This window comes from Phalangium opilio, unplaced genomic scaffold (genome assembly GCF_054372755.1).
Source record: "Phalangium opilio isolate 3A_F unplaced genomic scaffold, DU_Popi_V2 ptg000103l_1, whole genome shotgun sequence".
Classification (NCBI taxonomy): domain Eukaryota; kingdom Metazoa; phylum Arthropoda; class Arachnida; order Opiliones; family Phalangiidae; genus Phalangium; species Phalangium opilio.
The window spans coordinates 2709033-2726590 of record NW_028324205.1 but is presented as its reverse complement, the minus strand read 5'-3'; the positions used below and the strand labels follow the sequence as shown (position 1 = coordinate 2726590).

The following is a 17558-nucleotide window of genomic DNA, read 5'->3' as shown; positions in this document are numbered from 1 at the left end:
CTCCACCATGGTACTGGGGCCAACACTGTCAACTTGTCAAGTGTCAAATCAATTTTACCTTAACGTTAATGAGAGCTTTTCTTCAGGAGTTACAGATTTGCGAAACCTAGAGTCAGGTTTATAAATAAGAGGTCTTACTAATGCAAGAAGCTCATCGAACTCATCTCGATTCATTCTAAAGAACCTATTAAAAACATGATATTGAACATAGGCAAACTAAATTAAACACTAGAAATTATTAAGCCAAGGCTTACTGGAAATGTTTTTGGCTGTCCAATTCTCGCATTTCTTTGACTAAAGTAGCTTGGTAACCTAGCTCTTGGCGCCTTTTAAATATATCACGTACCCAAAATCGTCTTTCCTGACTCTGACGATAGCTTTTATACATTAAATAACTAAGTAATGTATAATTACAAACACTTAAAATTCTCAGTGTGTCGCTACAAAACTCAGATTCCGACAGATCTTCCATATTTAATAATTTTATTCAGAGTGTGAAATAGATGTCGTTGAAAACACTCCCATCTGTCACGTGATCGAAAAATATCTACCGCCGAACTCAAAATTCAGTCGTAGTGTGAACGGTCTACCGCCGGACGCCGGCGTAAGTTAAAATTTCTACCGTCGACTGCGTGATTTCCGCCGTGTTTTTTCGGTCAAGTGGGAATCTAGCTTAAGTCGTCAGCTTTTTCCTACAGACACCAAACGCCTAACAGAAGCGTACGAAGATAGTACCGAAAAAGCGTATTCTTATATCTTAATAGATCTAAAACAAAGTACCGATAATAGTTTAAGACTTAGGTCCAATATATTCCCTAATGAAGGACCGATGGTAATCTACGTTAGAAAATAATAATCCATAAAATATAAATCTCAATTTATTTAACCTCATTTCGAGACATGCCTTTACCCGTGTCGGTTAGGAACCAATTACCCTTTTTAAATCTCTTGCGTAAAAGCGGTGTGAAACAAAGAAAACTTTTAAAATCAAAGTGTACGCGACCCCAATTGGATTGTATAAGCGGTATTTGTTATAATTTGAAGAACGGCGGTATTCCATTGAATCGTCATAAAAAGAAAAGACTTCAACGTTACAAAAACGTTATAAGGTATTTATCCAAGAGAGGTTTAAGCGACAAAAAGAGGCGACAGGTGTTAATTAAACAGGTAGGAGGATTCTGGCCGGCGTTGCTTTCAATGTTAATACCGACAATAGCTTCGGTCTTTACTAGATAATGAAAAAGTGCGTTTTAGTACCAGCGGCTTTACTGACGGACAATCAAAAGGAAGTTAACAGTTTAGACAACGCCATTAAAGAGGTACTGAGAAAGCCTGGTTCTGCCGAGGAAAAATTGAAGGAGTACCTTTTAACTCTTCAAAAATATTTATCTTTAAAGAGTTTAGCGGAGCCACCAAGCGTTACTATCTTGCCACCTACAACGAGTTCGTCTTTTCCAGCACCCGGAGTGTCGAGTAAAATACAGCCTCTAAGTCCTTCATCCTCGTCTTGGATTCCTCCATCGTGGCCTACCCCTATCCAGAATATACCTATTAATATCTCTACCCCCTCCCAAATTGTCCCTACTAATGTCGCTACCCCTCCCCAAAGTATCCCTTTTAATATCTCCTCGAGTCTGACTACCCCACAGCCTATAATGAGTAGTACAGCAATGGGTCAAACACCGGCGATATCGTTTACTACGCCAGCGTCTCTCTCTCGAACGACCAGTATGCCAATTTTAACACCCATGGGACCCGTGGTACCGAAACAGTCCGGGACGTCTCAAACGCCGAGTATGCCAGTTTTAACACCCATGGTACCGAATCAGCCCGTGACGTCTCAACAGGCCTTATCAACGAAGGGCGCTTCTGGTTCAAAGTTCCGGAAACTTAACCCTAACGATGAGACTTCGCCGAAAAAAAGACTCGCGAAAATTCCATCTACGAAATCAAAACCGTACCCTACACAAGCCAAAATAAAAAAAGATCGCGAAGCTAGTTTGAAAGAACTTCAAAAGCCCGAATCTAAGATCGAATGGGTAACTTATAGAAAGGCAAAAAAATAACCTTAATAATGATTATTACATTTTATATACAAGTCGGGAAAACCAAAATATTACCTCTCCGTGTCGAGAAGATTATATAACCTTAAGTATCCAATGAAAACGTCGACCTTTTGCCCTCATCCTTTCCCGCGCTTTGCGCTTCCGCATTTCATCCTTACTCTCAACATTATCTTCCTCCATTTTACATATAAAAATCAAATACTCACAAAAAGAAGTGGCAAAAACCTGCTGGCTCTTTACAACCACTTAATTTGACTTAATATCCAATTCCCAACAACAATAATATACCGGTAGTTTAATTGACAACCTACTAGCATCGAAATTCTCATAAGGAATGGCTCCCGCGGATAAAAAACGGCAATTTTCAACTATGTGGGCGTTATCTCATAAGATTTGAAAAATATCATTTGTCTTTTTTACCAATGCCTAACCGTTTGGATTTTTTAAAGCAGTCTTAGCACCAAAAAATATTTTTGAATGAGGATAAAAAAGGTCTGTCCTCTCGTAATTTTTTAAGCTTTTATCATGATTACTCTATACAACAGTAACAAGGAGTATAAACGCATTAGTGGAAGCAGTATTTTTTCCCCAAAACAATCTCGCTTATGTTTATGCAATGAATGAAATATATCACAATGCACGGGCCTTGATAGATATAGGAGGCAATGAAGGAAATATATCGCATGCACGGGCCTTGGTAGATATAGGAGGCAATGATAATCTCTCTCTTTGCACGAGAGGTTTATCTTTAATATTTAAATAAATATAATTATTTTTAATTATTTTAATCTTCAATAATTAACATTAATAATAGTTAAATCGTTTAAAATAAAGTTATACTTATTATCTTCTCAAACTTTGCTAATATTGACGTTTAAAGTGAAGGGTACCCCTCTTCCCGCTTTCTTCAAATTTTGGGGTATATATACGATTCGTTTCCATTATAATAGTAAGGAAAAACCGCAAATGCGAAAACCTTTGGTAGCGATCCTACCTTAGGGAGGCTAGACGTTTCTCGTAACCCTAGCTGATCGCCGCGTATATCCTAAAACCAAACGATGATAATGGAGTAGAAGCCAATGATACAGATTGGTGTCTATGTGGAATAGACGGAAGACCAGTGGATGGTGGTGTTAGAAGGCAGTGTAAGTGCAGACGGGTGTCAATGTGGAATTGACAAAGAACAGAAGATGGTGGTGATTAGAAGCCAGTATGTACAGACTGGTGTCCACGTGGAATGGACGAAGACCAGATGATGGTGGTGATTAGCAGCCAGTAAGAACAGACTAGTGTCCGTGTGGTATGGACAAAGACCAGAAGATTGGTGGTGTGAGAACTCAAGTAGAGGAGCCATTTCCGTGACTGTGAAAGCAGTTCGGAAATGGCGAACACGTTTGCTCCGATACGCAAACTGCGAACGCGGTCACGTGGGTGTAACAACGGACAGACAGACACACAGACACACACACACACAGACACGGCCGTTACAGAACCTCTCCTGGACTACGTCACACGGAGAGGTAAAAAGCATCTAACTCATTATATTGAAAAACACGTATCTGATTATATAAAAGCATGTATTTGAGTATATAAAAAAGCTTGTATCTGATTATATATAAAAGCATGATAATTACAATTTATATAAAAGCATGATAATTACAATTTATATAAAAAATTATAATCGAATAATAAATATTTTTATTCTCGCATTCAATACAAGTGTATCTGATTATTAAACATTACAACTTTAATATTTTATTGGTTACATTTTTCATATCTATGTCTTAACAAGTGAAGGCAGATATTCCATAAAGATAAGGCGTCGTTAATTTCCGTTTTATTTTCATACATTTTCAGAACTCTATGAAACGAATTTCCTAGACATCTTTGAATAAGGAAGAATATACAATGAGGTCCGCAACAAAGGGAGAACATATCTTGAATTAATTTATCGTTATAGATCCATCTGGACGCGTATTTGGCCAGGTTAATTTTATACGTATCCGGGCTCTGCCCGTAGCTGCAGAAAAAATTACCTTCATTGTTTTCAACGTAAATGGCTACCCAGTGAAGTCCAGGATCCTCGGCTCTCTCCGTGTTCAGAACAAAACAAAATTTCTTCTTTCTAGGTTTCCTGGGAAGCATGTCTCTAGGAAAAGTACCTAGGTAGTAGGGTTTTGTCCTCTGGTCGCATGATAATATTTGATTTATTTGTAACGTATTCATATCACTTTAGATAGTTCGTATTCGTAAAACGTTCCTTTAATTATCTCGTTATTTTTGTCTTTAACGACGTATACTGGAGGATTACGGTATAGAACCTTATCAATAATAAAGATCTCTTTTGTAAAGTAGCCTTTATATCCCTTTGAAAAGGTTTTTTCAAATTTACTCAACCTTACTAAATCACCTTCTTTTAGCTTTGGTTTTGTCCCAGGTTTAATGGTACCGAAAAGACGGTACCACACCTTATGCTCATTTTGTAGATTAACATTGACTGGCGCGATACCAGTTGAGCGGTGTATCGAGTGATTGTAAGCCTTAACTATTTTTGGTAACGCACTCAGATAGCTACGAGTATCAGCGCTAGTTATGAATTTGTGTATTTTCTCTTGAACCGTTCTGTTAAATCTCTCGCAGATCGCAATTTTTTTATTCCCGTAAGCTACGTAGTGGTGAATACCTTTCTCTTTAAAATATTGCTGAACTGGTTTAGCTAAAAATTCAGAGCCAGCGTCCGTATTTATATTCGTGGGTACAACATCTTTATGTATTATTTTAAAAGCTCTTATAACTTCCGCGGAAGTCTTGTTTTTAATAGGTATAACGTAGGCGTATTTACTCAAAACATCTATATTACTTAACAAATATTTCATACCCTTGTTGTATCTGGAAAGTTTATCTAAAACTATTAAATCAGCCTGATGAGTCTCATCCATAGATGTCACTGTAATTTTATTGCGAGGAAACTTTAATCGACGATAACGATGAATAGTATAAGTGGGTTGTTTTAATAGAAAACTCTCAACTTCTTTCCTCGAAGACTGAGGAACTCCTTTCGTTAATTTATCCAATCCGGAAAAAGAGGAGGGATTTTCGGGGTCGTAGTACGCGTTTGAGAGAGACATTTTTTTTTCTAAACAAGATCGAAAATGATATCTGATAATATAACGTAGTTGTAGGGTATTATATAAGAGGGAGAGATACAATTTTCTGGAATATTTTCTAAATAAGGAAAAAAAATTGATATATAACGTAGGTATAGGAAACGCAACAATAAGAGTAATTTATATTTTATTCGGTTACTTAAAAATTAACAATACATTGTTTTTAGACCGACAAAATTTCCAAGAATATATTTTAAATAGATACGTCATTAAACACTGGATCATTTAGGACATTAGCTTCGGTAGTGGTTGTTCTCTGGCGAATATCTCCTGGTCCCTAGGCACCGTTTATCGAGTAATTTCGATATTAAATTCATTTTGCTCTTCTCCGAGGTAACGCATTCCAACGATTTCAAATCCTCTCGGAATATTTTCAGACGCCTTAGAGTAATCCATGACCCAATACACGCGAGATAAGAGTGACATATATTTTAACCGTACATTAGTTCAGTTTTTAGACCGACAAAGTTTCCGAGAATATCGTTAAATAAAATTGAGACGTCGTCTTCGTAATCTCCGTATTCCTCGACAAAGGATTCTAGAATTCTTTCGTAGTTAAGCAACGGAATAGCTCTAATTAGGTTTTTCTCCACTCTCTCGCTCCAATTAGTATCCGTGGGTAAACAAGTGATATCGTGGGCGATTTCGTTGTGACAGCTGATATTTTCGCACGAATCAGTGAAATTAAATAAAATATTGGTCAAACTGTCCAAGACAATTTTCTTCATTATTTCTCTGGCCTCTTCTTTTCGCTTTAATTCGCTACCAATAACATTTTTCAAGTTCTTTAACCTTAACCAACTGTCTTTATTTAATGAAAATCCTTTCGATGTTGAGAATAGAATATTATATCTATTATTCGATCCTCTAATATATGGACGAATATCAACTATTTTTCCTCTCTGACATACGAAGCATTCTAGCTTAACTCTCTGAGTACCGTCAACTAACCAAGTCAGAAATCGTCCCGTTATTCCGTTAAAGAAAGCGTCAATATCCGCTTCGAAAGTCCATATACTATTCCAAATACAACTGTCGAAAGACGCTTCGGTTTTAGTATCGAGTCGTTTGACATTGAAGACGGGAAGAATTCCGCTTCCAACGTAAATGTTTTGCTTCTCCGATAGGTAGTGTACTTGATTCATCTCTAACCGGTTATGAGAGAATGCTTCTTAAATCAGAGGTTATATAGAGCCTTTTTACTCGGGATTAAATAACACCGAGCGATCCCTAGTTATCATGATAGAATTTTCAAATTCGGAATAAATTATGCACGTGACATTGTGTGGTAAATTGTTTTTAAATTTCATATTGATACGTAGATTTCCTTGTCGGGGCAAAGAAAGATGACTAGCCCCCGCATTTTCATCCGGGCTTAAATCTAGGCAATACAAAGCGTAACCTTTTTTGTACTCTTCGTACGTTATAAAATTTCCCTTGTTTTTTCTGTATGTGTTTAGAGAGGTGAATAACGACATGTACTCTCGAGTGTATAGATTGTTTTCGTAATCAGGCGTAAAGGCTTCCGAAGGATAGGTATCGGTACCGACGTTGACGGATAGGTAATTAAGATCAAAGGTTTCAAAATTAAAGGGGTTTAAAGAATGATTACCATTAAAGGCCGAGGTTCGAACTAGACCTATGATTACTCTTTGAGGTATTTTACCTAAGAAGACGTTTTCTCGATTAACGTCGTTCATTCCAGCTGGAATTGAAAAGGTTTTCACGACTGTTTGATTCAAAGGATAGATGGCGCTGGTTTGCTCTAATACCGTAGCGTGGGCTAACATTATTTCGGGATTTATTTTTAGTCTTTTAATGTACAATGAGGCATTATCGATAACCACTTTATATTTCTTATCAGCGGCTTCTTTCGATATTACGCAAAACTCTGGTTTGGATCGAATAAGCCTAAATCTAACGTCTACATTATTCAATAGGAAACGATTTAAGCGACAAATATCAACGTGTAACGGGGCGTATAAATCTATCGTACTCGATACCTTGGCTCTCTCGGCTCTTCTTAATATCCCATTGGTAGTAAGATTTTTATTGGCTGCCACCCAGGCGGAATCGGGATCGATCGGACTATCCTTATAATACAACCCTAGATTTAGTTGGCTTTCTTTAGCATCTATACCGTAATTTAATAAATTCTCGAGATAAGCGATATAAGGGGCTCCTTGGTTAGGGGACTGAACGCTCGTGTTTCCTAAAAAGACGTCTATTTGGGAAAAGAGGGCGGCGTGTAAAAGATTAACCGGAGCTACTTTGGTTTCAGCGGCTGGTACTTCGGTGCCGTCCAAATGAAGCACCCTGACCTTCAGCCTTAACCTAGTTTTAGAAAGGTCGATATAATGTTCGCTCGTGCCAGGGACTAAAAATTCCAAAGGTCCACTATCCGTTACGGAACTTAAAGGTTGATAACTTTCGTCGCTACTAGTTATAATATTAGCGTTCAAAGGGGGTGTCGCGAATAGGTCTAATTCCCCCATCATCCCTTCGAATTGGGCCATCTTGTTTTATGATAAAAAATCGGCCTTTGATCTACTTTTCTTCTTGCGTATCTTCTGACGTTTCCGTCGAATACCAGACCCGTACTGAGAATTAGCCAGACTATCACCCGCTTTATGAATTAAATTTGAGCCGGCTATTTTTAGATTCCTTTTGAACGCTCTCTTGGGTTCTTCTCCAGCGTTCAAATCTTGAATAAACCTTCCACCGAGTCCTAAAGCTTCTTTACCCACGCTCTTAGCTATCGGTTTCGCTAGAGGAGTTAACATTCTCATCAAAGCTCTAAAAATTCCGCCCAACCCATATCCCTTTTGCACTAATACACCTGGTGGAGATCCGAGGAACTGTTCCTGATAGTAGGACACGTACCTATTAGGTCGAGACATGTCGTCTAAAGTGAATTTTGATAATGATGCGATCCGATATAAAGGATATAGGAGCGTCGGCCTCGTCTCTAATATCAATTTTGATAGTTTCTATTTCGTTGGATCTTATAGGATAATAGTCTATAGTATCGTATGTGATAATTTTCTCCGACGTATCGTTTTTAGTGGGAATGACGCGTAGAAGAGGTTTGAAACCAGAGCCCATAAACTGGGGGTATATCAGATCAGTGTAAACGTATAAATATTGACTGACTAAATCCGGTTTGAAGTTGGCGTTTGCAGACCCTAATAGACGATTAGTTTGGTCACCGAATCCTAACATAGAACCTAATTTGTTACGAACGCCTCTAAAAAGCACGGTGCACTCCTTATCAGACGTTATTCGAACGGTACCGTTATCGTTTAATGAGAAATTAAACCGAGATTGATGAGCTTCGGGTATCGCTCTATTCATAGCTTCCAATAGGGCGTCGACGCTATAGGGTCCCTCAGGAATCTTTACCGTTACCATACGATTTTGAAGTTTTAAAGTTTTTTTCAATTTTATCTCGATATAATTATTGGTGTAGTTTATCGTAATATTTCTAGCTTGTTGAGACAATGGAATGGGACAAATGTATTCCCCAGTAATGTACTCGTCCGTTTCGAATCCTAAAACCTGAGCCAGAGGGCCAGGGGGCCTATTCTGTAAGCTTCGAAAGCGAGTTGTCGATCGACATCTCTCTCGATCTCGAACCGAGATCTCGAAAATCACAAAAATGGTATTCTGTAAGAAGTTGTCGAACTTAAACATCTCGATTATCGACAAAGTTGTCGAACTAGATATCGACAGGGTAGTAGCTGTCGAGATCGTCTTTTCGTTTCGAGTGACCCTTCTTTCATGAGTTTTAATCTTAGTGTAAATAGCTGCCCTTCTACATTTAGCTCGCTTTGAGTTAGATAATCAAGCTAGAGAAATTATTAGGTGAATTTTACGAAGACACCGTGTTGTCAGAAGTATATAAAATTTCATATATACCTCTGGTGTTGTAATGTTAACGCCCAGGCAAAACAGTTCCCCTTAAATTTTGAAGGGACGTTAAATAAATTGCTTTTAATCTATAGCCATCTTGAAAAATTCTGCAAGAAATGTGGAATAATGTCTGCGCTTTTCAACTGATTCCCCGAACATTAGGTACACCGGTACACGGTATCAAATATACAGGCTTTGTGAGTTTTGGGGTATGATTTGAAACCATATTCTAAAATGGGGGCCCAAAAAGTAACAAAGATGTCCCGACGGGCAACGATGCTGAAATTTATGCAGGGACGTTACTCTTAAGTCGTATGTGCACATCAAGAAATATGGCTTGAATGCACGGCCATCTTGAAAAAAGGCGGCGAGAAATATAACTATCCTTTTGGAATAACATCCTACTCTCGAAACCGTTCGACTAAAAATAAAAAGTGTCTTATGGGTTTTCGGGTTTAACATGCCGTCATCTTTTAAAATGGCGGTCGAAAAAGTAACACTAATGTTATGCCCCTTTGCTAGTAGTTAGAGATAAATCTATACGTTTAGAGCAGTCGAATAAAAACTTTATCCTGTAGATCATAGGTTAGGGTTATGTAAATAATAATATAGTATTAGCCAAATTACTTTTGAATACTTATTTTTATACTGTCTATCCTACATCAAATTAGATCGCTTAAAACCTGCAAGAATTAAACTAAACCCTCACATCCTAAACAAAAATAAACGATCTTAGTTTTTCGTTCGCTAATAATAGTTTCAAGTTTCGCGCCTCCTAGAGTCCTATTATGATTGGTCCCATGAAACGGAAGTGCGTTACTCTTTCGACAGCTATGCTGTTCTCGAAGATCGAGAACTCCGGTATCGAACTCGAACGATACATGTTATAGAATACCATTTTTCGTTCGAGAAGGATCTCGATCGATACGACTATCTTCGAGATCGTGTTCGCTTCGAGATCGAGATCGACATCTAAGAAAATTACAGAATAGCCCCCCAGGGGGCCTATTCTGTAAGCTTCGAAAGCGAGTTGTCGATCGACATCTCTCTCGATCTCGAACCGAGATCTCGAAAATCACAAAAATGGTATTCTGTAAGAAGTTGTCGAACTTAAACATCTCGATTATCGACAAAGTTGTCGAACTAGATATCGACAGGGTAGTAGCTGTCGAGATCGTCTTTTCGTTTCGAGTGACCCTTCTTTCATGAGTTTTAATCTTAGTGTAAATAGCTGCCCTTCTACATTTAGCTCGCTTTGAGTTAGATAATCAAGCTAGAGAAATTATTAGGTGAATTTTACGAAGACACCGTGTTGTCAGAAGTATATAAAATTTCATATATACCTCTGGTGTTGTAATGTTAACGCCCAGGCAAAACAGTTCCCCTTAAATTTTGAAGGGACGTTAAATAAATTGCTTTTAATCTATAGCCATCTTGAAAAATTCTGCAAGAAATGTGGAATAATGTCTGCGCTTTTCAACTGATTCCCCGAACATTAGGTACACCGGTACACGGTATCAAATATACAGGCTTTGTGAGTTTTGGGGTATGATTTGAAACCATATTCTAAAATGGGGGCCCAAAAAGTAACAAAGATGTCCCGACGGGCAACGATGCTGAAATTTATGCAGGGACGTTACTCTTAAGTCGTATGTGCACATCAAGAAATATGGCTTGAATGCACGGCCATCTTGAAAAAAGGCGGCGAGAAATATAACTATCCTTTTGGAATAACATCCTACTCTCGAAACCGTTCGACTAAAAATAAAAAGTGTCTTATGGGTTTTCGGGTTTAACATGCCGTCATCTTTTAAAATGGCGGTCGAAAAAGTAACACTAATGTTATGCCCCTTTGCTAGTAGTTAGAGATAAATCTATACGTTTAGAGCAGTCGAATAAAAACTTTATCCTGTAGATCATAGGTTAGGGTTATGTAAATAATAATATAGTATTAGCCAAATTACTTTTGAATACTTATTTTTATACTGTCTATCCTACATCAAATTAGATCGCTTAAAACCTGCAAGAATTAAACTAAACCCTCACATCCTAAACAAAAATAAACGATCTTAGTTTTTCGTTCGCTAATAATAGTTTCAAGTTTCGCGCCTCCTAGAGTCCTATTATGATTGGTCCCATGAAACGGAAGTGCGTTACTCTTTCGACAGCTATGCTGTTCTCGAAGATCGAGAACTCCGGTATCGAACTCGAACGATACATGTTATAGAATACCATTTTTCGTTCGAGAAGGATCTCGATCGATACGACTATCTTCGAGATCGTGTTCGCTTCGAGATCGAGATCGACATCTAAGAAAATTACAGAATAGCCCCCCAGGAGCTAGCCTGGCCTGGTGACCGGCATCGACTGATAATTTAACTCTCTTGATAGGAGGCCCAGTCGGGACTGACATATCTATAACCTGTATTTTCACGGGAAAATTCTGTTTTTCAAGCTGAACGGTTAAGTCACGCACCAGTTTATTCTGCATTGAAAAAAATACGGCGTTTCCATTTTTATCTTTCGAACCTTCGTACTTTTGCGGTATTAACTCCACTCTTCTAACGTCCCAGCCATCATTCGTTAAATATCGTTCAGGTACCTGTATTTCGAAAGAGTTACAGGTATTGTCTATTACGGTTGAAATTTTCGGTGTTAATATTTCCGATAAACCAATTTCCCATTCGTTTGAAAGAATAATTGGTTTACCTAATTTGACCGTGAAAGACGATTGTGAATTATCGGGATATTCATCAGTTTTATCACTTAACAGAGTAACGAAAAAAGAATTGACCGACATAATTGATATTTTATTTAAAAATGAATGAGGATTTACACGTTATCCAATTTTATTTAGAAATAAAAGGTTGAACTCGATGTGATGGTTAGAGCGGGGTTCGATCTCGCGATCTATTGATTGGCGAACAAACGCGCTAACCACTACACCGAGAGCAACCTTAATCGCTTCCTACGTTTTAGAGGAGATTAACATATACTTGGAAATAAAACGGGTAAATGTTCATGATAAAAACTATCGGGAGTACCGAATTTACTCATTTGTTCCTGTATGTATTTTATAAAGTCATTTCCGTAAAATTCGGCTTTTTCTTCTAAACACAATGGCGCCGGTGAATCCGTTTCCGGGGCTTTGGCTCTTGGTTGATTTATACCGTGACCCAATCGGGTAAATAAAAGTCCATCATCTAATTCCTCCAAAATAATGGTACTTCTAGGTAATATGAATCTTTCAAAATTTCCACCTGATTCTGATACTCGATATCTTTTACTTGAGGCTCTCTATCTTTAAACATCGGGCATTTCTTCGTAACACGAGCGATTTTCCCACTTTCAGATACTCGGTGTTCGAAACATATTGTATACATAGCGCATTGATCTAAAAGATACGCGACCATATATTGGAAATCCTCGCGCCCTTTGTTGATACGTCACTATATAACGCATAGTGTGTAAGAAGAGATCCATTAGAAGTCACTGCTCTCTTCAAGGCGAATAACCGAGATAAAGAGAGTAATGTCTTATCAGACAAACTCTAACTGACGATTACGTCACGACTAAAGAGAGACAAGTTCACGCCCTTAACCCTTTAACCAATTAACAAAGACCTAATCAATTGGCGACCCCCACTCTCGACCAATAAACGAACTCAAAGAAACCCCCCCGGATAAAAAACCGGTGTTCCCCCATTCTAAACTCACGCGAGTATACACGCGCGAGTCTAGTGCGCTAGAAGGCTGGCGGCACACTTAAATGACCTAATTAACTCTCCATATTTTAGGTGGTTTACTACTGATAATACAAAGTTTTGCAAGAGATCTAGATTATTATTATGTCCCATCACGATGGTCAAAACATGTATCTACTAGGGCTCGAACCTGGGACCTTCCGCGTGTTAGGCGGACGTGATAACCACTACATCATAGATACGTGATAATACAAAGTTTTGCAAGAGATCTAGATTATTATTATGTCCCATCACGATGGTCAAAACATGTATCTACCAGGGCTCGAACCTGGGACCTTCCGCGTGTTAGGCGGACTTGATAACTACAATTCCATACATACGTGGTTATTTTGAGTTTTTGAAGAGAGATAGCTTATTATTATGTCCCATCACGATGGTCAAAACATGTATCTTCCAGGGCTCGAACCTGGGACCTTCCGCGTGTAAAGCGGACTTGATAAACACAATTCCATAGATACGTGGTTATTTTGAGTTTTTGAAGAGAGCTAGCATTTTATTATGTCCCATCACGATGGTCAAAACATGAATCTACAAGGGCTCGAACCTGGGACCTTCCGCGTGTTAGGCAGACGTAATAACCACTACACCATAGATACGGGATAGTACAAAGTTTTGCAAGATATCTAGATTATTATTATGTCCCATCACGATGGTCAAAACATGTATCTACTAGGGCTCGAACCTGGGACCTTACGCGTGTAAAACGGATTTGATAACTACAATTCCATACATACTTAGTTATTTTCAGTTTTTGAAGAGAGCTAGCTTATTATTATGACCCATCACGATGGTATAAACATGTATCTTCCAGGGCTCGAACCTGGGACCTTCCGCGTGTTAGGCGGACGTGATAACCACTACACCATAGATACGTGATAATACAAAGTTTTACAAGAGATCTAGATTATTATTATGTCCCATCACGATGGTCAAAACATGTATCTACCAGGGCTCGAACCTGGGACCTTCCGCGTGTTAGGCGGACGTGATAACCACTACACCATAGATACGTGATAATACACAGTTTTGCAAGAGATCTAGATTATTATTATGTCCCATCACGATGGTCAAAACATGTATCTACCAGGGCTCGAACCTGGGACCTTCCGCGTGTTAGGCGGACGTGATAACCACTACACCATAGATACGTGATAATAGAAAGTTTTGCAAGAGATCTAGATTATTATTATGTCCCATCACGATGGTCAAAACATGTATCTACTAGGGCTCGAACCTGGGACCTTACGCGTGTAAAGCGGACTTGATAACTACAATTCCATACATACGTGGTTATTTTGAGTTTTTGAAGAGAGATAGCTTATTATTATGTCCCATCACGATGGTCAAAACATGTATCTTCCAGGGCTCGAACCTGGGACCTTCCGCGTGTAAAGCGGACTTGATAAACACATTTCCATAGATACGTGGTTATTTTGAGTTTTTGAAGAGAGCTAGCATTTTATTATGTCCCATCACGATGGTCAAAACATGAATCTACAAGGGCTCGAACCTGGGACCTTCCGCGTGTTAGGCAGACGTAATAACCACTACACCATAGATACGGGATAGTACAAAGTTTTGCAAGATATCTAGATTATTATTATGTCCCATCACGATGGTCAAAACATGTATCTACTAGGGCTCGAACCTGGGACCTTACGCGTGTAAAACGGATTTGATAACTACAATTCCATACATACTTGGTTATTTTCAGTTTTTGAAGAGAGCTAGCTTATTATTTTGTCCCATCACGATGGTATAAACATGTATCTTCCAGGGCTCGAACCTGGGACCTTCCGCGTGTTAGGCGGACGTGATAACCACTACACCATAGATACGTGATAATACAAAGTTTTGCAAGAGATCTAGATTATTATTATGTCCCATCACGATGGTCAAAACATGTATCTACCAGGGCTCGAACCTGGGACCTTCCGCGTGTTAGGCGGACGTGATAACCACTACACCATAGATACGTGATAATACAAAGTTTTGCAAGTGATCTAGATTATTATTATGTCCCATCACGATGGTCAAAACATGTATCTACCAGGGCTCGAACCTGGGACCTTCCGCGTGTTAGGCGGACGTGATAACCACTACAACATAGATAAGTGATAATACAAAGTTTTGCAAGAGATCTAGATTATTATTATGTCCCATTACAATGGTCATAACATGTATCTACCAGGGCTCGAACCTGGGACCTTCCGCGTGTTAGGCGGACGTGATAACCACTACACCATAGATACGTGATAATACAAAGTTTTGCAAGAGATCTAGATTTTTATTATGTCCCATCACGATGGTCAAAACATGTATCTACTAGGGCTCGAACCTGGGACCTTACGCGTGTAAAGCGGACTTGATAACTACAATTCCTTACATACGTGGTTATTTTGAGTTTTTGAAGAGAGATAGCTTATTATTATGTCCCATCACGATGGTCAAAACATGTATCTTCCAGGGCTCGAACCTGGGACCTTCCGCGTGTAAAGCGGACTTGATAAACACATTTCCATAGATACGTGGTTATTTTGAGTTTTTGAAGAGAGCTAGCATATTATTATGTCCCATCACGATGGTCAAAACATGTATCTACCAGGGCTCGAACCTGGCACCTTCCGCGTGTTAGGCGGACGTGATAACCACTACATCATAGATACGTGATAATACAAAGTTTTGCAAGAGATCTAGATTATTTTTATGTCCCATCACGATGGTCAAAACATGTATCTACTAGGGCTCGAACCTGGGACCTTACGCGTGTAAAGCGGACTTGATAAACACAATTCCATAAATACGTGGCTATTTTGAGTTTTTGAAGAGAGCTAGCTTATAATTATGTCCCATCACGATGGTCTAAACATGTATTATCCACGGCTCGAACCTGGGACCTTCCGCGTGTTAGGCGGACGTGATAACCACTACACCATAGATACGTGATAATACAAAGTTTTGCAAGTGATCTAGATTATTATTATGTCCCATCACGATGGTCAAAACCTGTATCTACCAGGGCTCGAACCTGGGACCTTCCGCGTGTTAGGCGGACGTGATAACCACTACATCATAGATACGTGATAATACAAAGTTTTGCAAGAGATCTAGATTATTATTATGTCCCATCACGATGGTCAAAACATGTATCTACTAGGGCTCGAACCTGGAACCTTACGCGTGTAAAGCGGACTTGATAAACACAATTCCATAAATACGTGGTTATTTTGAGTTTTTGAAGAGAGCTAGCTTATAATTATGTCCCATCACGATGGTCTAAACATGTATTATCCACGGCTCGAACCTGGGACCTTCCGCGTGTTAGGCGGACGTGATAACCACTACACCATAGATACGTGATAATACAAAGTTTTGCAAGTGATCTAGATTATTATTATGTCCCATCACGATGGTCAAAACATGTATCTACCAGGGCTCGAACCTGGGACCTTCCGCGTGTTAGGCGGACGTGATAACCACTACACCATAGATACGTGATAATACAAAGTTTTGCAAGAGATCTAGATTATTATTATGTCCCATCACGATGGTCAAAACATGTATCTACCAGTTCTCGAACCTGGGACCTTCAGCGTGTTAGGCGGACGTGATAACCACTACACCATAGATACGTGATAATACAAAGTTTTGCAAGAGATCTAGATTATTATTATGTCCCATCACGATGGTCAAAACATGTATCTACTAGGGCTCGAACCTGGGACCTTACGCGTGTAAAGCGGACTTGATAACTACAATTCCATACATACGTGGTTATTTTGAGTTTTTTGAAGAGAGATAGCTTATTATTATGTCCCATCACGATGGTCAAAACATGAATCTACAAGGGCTCGAACCTGGGACCTTCCGCTTGCTAGGCGGACGTAATAACCACTACACTATAGATACGGGATAATACAAAGTTTTGCAAGATATCTAGATTATTATTATGTCCCATCACGATGGTCAAAACATGTATCTACCAGTTCTCGAACCTGGGACCTTCAGCGTGTTAGGCGGACGTGATAACCACTACACCATAGATACGTGATAATACAACGTTTTGCAAGAGATCTTGATTATTATTATGTCCCATCACGATGGTCAAAACATATATCTACCAGGGCTCGAACCTGGGCCCTTCCGCGTGTTCGGCGGACGTGATAACCACTACACCATAGATACGTGTTAATGCAAAGTTTTGCAAGAGATCTAGATTATTATTATGTCCCATCACGATGGTCAAAACATGTATCTACCAGGGTTCGAACCTGGGACCTTCCGCGTGTTAGGCGGACGTGATAACCACTACACCATAGATACGTGATAATACAACGTTTTGCAAGAGGTCTAGATTATTATTATGTCCCATCACGATGGTCAAAACATATATCTACCAGGGCTCGAACCTGGGCCCTTCCGCGTGTTCGGCAGACGTGATAACCACTACACCATAGATACGTGTTAATGCAAAGTTTTGCAAGAGATCTAGATTATTATTATGTCCCATCACGATGGTCAAAACATATATCTACCAGGCCTCGAACCTGGGACCTTCCGCGTGTAAAGCGGACTTGGTAAACACAATTCCATAGATACGTGGTTATTTTGAGTTTTTGAAGAGAGCTAGCTTATTATTATGTCTCATCA

At 39.1% G+C, this 17558-nt stretch overlaps 1 protein-coding gene and 10 non-coding genes across 11 annotated transcripts; 1 reads left to right on the top strand and 10 right to left on the bottom strand.

Moving 5' to 3' along the window:
- Window positions 1–1023: 1023 nt before the first annotated feature.
- Window positions 1024–4552, top strand: LOC149630649 (uncharacterized). Its single transcript, XM_089851321.1, has 4 exons — window positions 1024–1167; window positions 1233–1319; window positions 1398–2039; window positions 4487–4552. The coding sequence occupies exons 2-4, from the start codon at window positions 1236–1238 to the stop codon at window positions 4550–4552; spliced, it is 792 nt and encodes a 263-aa protein (XP_089707447.1). The 5' UTR covers window positions 1024–1167; window positions 1233–1235.
- Window positions 4553–13707: 9155 nt separating this feature from the next.
- Window positions 13708–13780, bottom strand: TRNAV-AAC (transfer RNA valine (anticodon AAC)). Its single transcript has one exon. It is a non-coding gene; the product is annotated as a tRNA-Val (tRNA).
- Window positions 13781–13845: 65 nt separating this feature from the next.
- TRNAV-AAC (transfer RNA valine (anticodon AAC)) lies at window positions 13846–13918 on the bottom strand. The gene has a single exon. It is a non-coding gene; the product is annotated as a tRNA-Val (tRNA).
- Window positions 13919–13983: 65 nt separating this feature from the next.
- Window positions 13984–14056, bottom strand: TRNAV-AAC (transfer RNA valine (anticodon AAC)). The gene has a single exon. It is a non-coding gene; the product is annotated as a tRNA-Val (tRNA).
- Window positions 14057–14673: 617 nt separating this feature from the next.
- Window positions 14674–14746, bottom strand: TRNAV-AAC (transfer RNA valine (anticodon AAC)). The gene has a single exon. It is a non-coding gene; the product is annotated as a tRNA-Val (tRNA).
- A 65-nt stretch (window positions 14747–14811) lies between these two features.
- On the bottom strand, window positions 14812–14884 carry TRNAV-AAC (transfer RNA valine (anticodon AAC)). Its single transcript has one exon. It is a non-coding gene; the product is annotated as a tRNA-Val (tRNA).
- A 203-nt stretch (window positions 14885–15087) lies between these two features.
- TRNAV-AAC (transfer RNA valine (anticodon AAC)) lies at window positions 15088–15160 on the bottom strand. Its single transcript has one exon. It is a non-coding gene; the product is annotated as a tRNA-Val (tRNA).
- A 755-nt stretch (window positions 15161–15915) lies between these two features.
- TRNAV-AAC (transfer RNA valine (anticodon AAC)) lies at window positions 15916–15988 on the bottom strand. Its single transcript has one exon. It is a non-coding gene; the product is annotated as a tRNA-Val (tRNA).
- A 341-nt stretch (window positions 15989–16329) lies between these two features.
- On the bottom strand, window positions 16330–16402 carry TRNAV-AAC (transfer RNA valine (anticodon AAC)). Its single transcript has one exon. It is a non-coding gene; the product is annotated as a tRNA-Val (tRNA).
- Window positions 16403–16744: 342 nt separating this feature from the next.
- TRNAA-AGC (transfer RNA alanine (anticodon AGC)) lies at window positions 16745–16817 on the bottom strand. Its single transcript has one exon. It is a non-coding gene; the product is annotated as a tRNA-Ala (tRNA).
- Window positions 16818–17158: 341 nt separating this feature from the next.
- TRNAV-AAC (transfer RNA valine (anticodon AAC)) lies at window positions 17159–17231 on the bottom strand. The gene has a single exon. It is a non-coding gene; the product is annotated as a tRNA-Val (tRNA).
- Between the last annotated feature and the right edge of the window lie 327 nt (window positions 17232–17558).